Source organism: Carassius auratus, unplaced genomic scaffold, assembly GCF_003368295.1.
Source record: "Carassius auratus strain Wakin unplaced genomic scaffold, ASM336829v1 scaf_tig00025653, whole genome shotgun sequence".
NCBI classification, from domain to species: domain Eukaryota; kingdom Metazoa; phylum Chordata; class Actinopteri; order Cypriniformes; family Cyprinidae; genus Carassius; species Carassius auratus.
Window position 1 is genome coordinate 16961 of NW_020525441.1, and position 3040 is coordinate 20000.

Sequence of the window (3040 nt, forward strand, 5' to 3'; positions counted from 1 at the left end):
TTTAAAGCCTGTACTGTGGTTTACTCTGATGTGACCCGCGTCTGACCCACTGCGACCCGGGTTTCATTAGCGCTGAATGTTTTGGAGACAGAGAGCACTGCAGGAAATCTCTCCTTTCAATTGGGTTTGATTTCTTCTGACGCTCAACACCCGCATGGAGTTTGATGCTTTTGATTTTGGGTCTCACACACACACACACACACACACACACAGACACACAAAAGCACACTTATTATTGCTTTCTTATATCTGTGTGTGTGTGTGTGTGTGTGTGGGCATGTTTTTGTATCATATCAGGACACAACTCTGTATAATGACATGGGTATGACACAGGTATTACAAGGAGAGGGTGACTTATGAGGACATAACCCATGTCCCCATTTTTCAAAACACTTATAAATCATACAGAATGAGTTTTTTTGAGAAAGTAAAAATGCACAAAGTTTCCTGTGAGGGTTAGGGTTAGGTGTAGGGTTGATGAAGGGCGATATAATATACAGTTTCTACAGAATAAAAACCATTACACCTATGGGATGAACACACTTTACACAAAAACAAACGTGTGTGTGTATGTGTTTGTGTTTGCATTGTTCTAAACAATATTCTCGCTCTGTCTGTGTTTTCCTGTTATATCTGATGGGGTGAAGAGGTCAAACCCAGAAGTGTGTTTTTGAGTTGTGTGTGTGTGTGTCTATTTCCGGGTTATGATGTTTCCACAGAGATGATTGACAGGGTCAGAGTGGCAGCTCCGACATCCCATAATTCCAGCCCACCTGGCTCTCTCTCTCTCACGTGTGTCTTTCCTGTCACTCTGCTCTTTACACAAAGTCAATGTCCTGCAGGAAACACAGGGTGTATTTGTGTTTGTGTGTGTTTGTGTGCAAAGATGAGCCATTTCCTTTCTAGTCTCCAGGTCACCATAAAGGCTTCCTCACACACACACACACACACACACACACACACACACACTGAAGGAGCGTCACAGCCTGTGACTTCAGTCAAGTTTGTGTTTGCTCCTCATCATCATCTCTGTTATGTCGCAGTAAGTTTGTTTTTCACTCTTTCAGACTTCATCTTAGCTGACAGACAACATGAACACTGCTGCTTTAGGTTAAACCACACATAGAACACACCGGGGCTAGTTGTCACACAGGGACGTTAACCCTTTAATTTCTAGTAATGTCTACTAGTTTACTCTAGCGCTGGTTTCACATGAAATAAATTTAAGTGGATTCTGTTCTTTGATCTATTTTTACACTATCATATTTTTGTTGTTGTTGATTTTACAGGGGCAAGTTGTCAATGTGTTAAATTCATTGTAGAACCAATTACTTAGAATTTTCGACGAATATTTTAACTGTTTCATTAATTGTTTTGTTGTGTATAGTTTGCTGTAAAGTGGATCGGTGGGGTTTTCCATGACTCTGAACTTACCCGATATAATGTGATAACATCAAGGTTTGTGTTTATGCAGAAATTCAGAAAGCACCCCACCCTTAATATCCATTACAGTAAACAGTGTGACAACTTGCCCCGGTGTTCTGTGCATGTGTAAGAGAGGAAGGAAAGGAAACTGTGTGTTTAAAGTCTTGTAACTGCTCACCTTTTTATTTTAGATTATCACTTCAGTAATCCTGCATTGTGATACATTTAAATTTTTAAAAATACATACATTCCATTTCTTTAATAATGTGTGTGTGTGTGTGTGTGTGTGTGTGTGTGTGTGTGTGTGTGTGTGGTTGAGTTGTTTGAACATTTTGATGGTTGTTTCTTCCTGTGTTTTTTCTTGTACTTCTCTTGCTTTTTCTTTGTGAGATGTCATAAAAAAAAAAAAATCACAACTTGCATTTATTTTTACAGAATTATTCAAAATGTATGTTAATTTATAAAATAATTTATTTAAATAATAATTTTTGTTTTTGTGTTTATATAAACCATTAAGAAATATTAAATGTTTAAAATACTGGAAAATTGTTTAAATGTTTATTTTAAATGTAGAAATAAAAATAAATGATAATAATATTTAAATGAGCATTATTGTAATTAACAAAATCTCATGTAATTAACAAATAACACATTTTAAAAAGTGTTGAGATTTTAATATAGTTATAAATTATGATAGACGGAGAGTATTACATAGTTTTAGAATTTATTCTTTTTAAAATATTTTTGTCTCATTTTTTAGTAAATCTAAACATTCTTAAATCAAGATGTATTTACTTTAGAATCAAAATGGCTAAAGATATAATGTTTTTGTTTTCTGAAACATTTATCAGAATTTTATTAGTATTCGCTAATAACAAGAAAGAAATATTTGCCAGTGGGGTTCAGAAAATAAACTTAATTCAAAGGTGAAACAAAATTATATATATTTTTTGCCTCATTATCAGTTATTTTATCTATTTTGAAGCAAAAACGAACAAAATTGAAACAAGATTTTATATTTTAAATCATTTTGTTTCTTCAGTATCTTGTAGCGGTACCAACATTTTTTATTTATTTGCATAATACATGTGTGTATAATGTGTATATATAAATACAAACACATGAGTATATATATATATAAAATTCTGTTTATGTTCAATATATTTTTATATAATATAAAATATAAGAATGTAAATATAAATGTATGTATTTTAAAAATATTTACTGTATGTGTGTGTATTTATATTTATACACATATATTATGTAAACAACAACATTTATTTTGGATGTGATTAATCATGATTATTCGTTTGACGGTAGCATCTTGATTAAAGAATGTTTAGATATTAGTAATAGAAAACAAGATGAAAATACTAGGCACTAATTCACTTTTTTATCAATGAATTAGAAATGTTTTTGAGGTAAAGGACCATTGGGTCTCTCAGATCTCAAACGAAACATGAGAGTTAAATGATTTTAAATGTTATATCCTCCAGAAAACTTCACATGAACTCCCGGACGCTTCATTTCACGCTGTACAGCATTGTTTAAAGTGTGTTGATGAACCTCCTCAGGGCCGTCACAGATGGCCTGTGTGTGTGTGTGTGTGTGTGTG

At 33.2% G+C, this 3040-nt stretch overlaps 1 protein-coding gene across 2 annotated transcripts in view; it reads left to right on the forward strand.

Annotated features, from left to right (window-relative positions):
- Positions 1-919: 919 nt before the first annotated feature.
- Positions 920-3040, forward strand: part of LOC113078382 (cGMP-dependent 3',5'-cyclic phosphodiesterase-like) — an 83352-nt gene continuing 81231 nt past the window's right edge. The window contains exon 1 of one of the 2 annotated variants that reach the window (XM_026250708.1): positions 920-1042. In XM_026250708.1, coding sequence (XP_026106493.1) covers positions 1035-1042 — 8 coding nt within the window. In that variant the 5' untranslated portion in view covers positions 920-1034. The remainder of the gene's footprint in view (positions 1043-3040) is intronic. The other variant, XM_026250710.1, reaches the window with a different exon arrangement.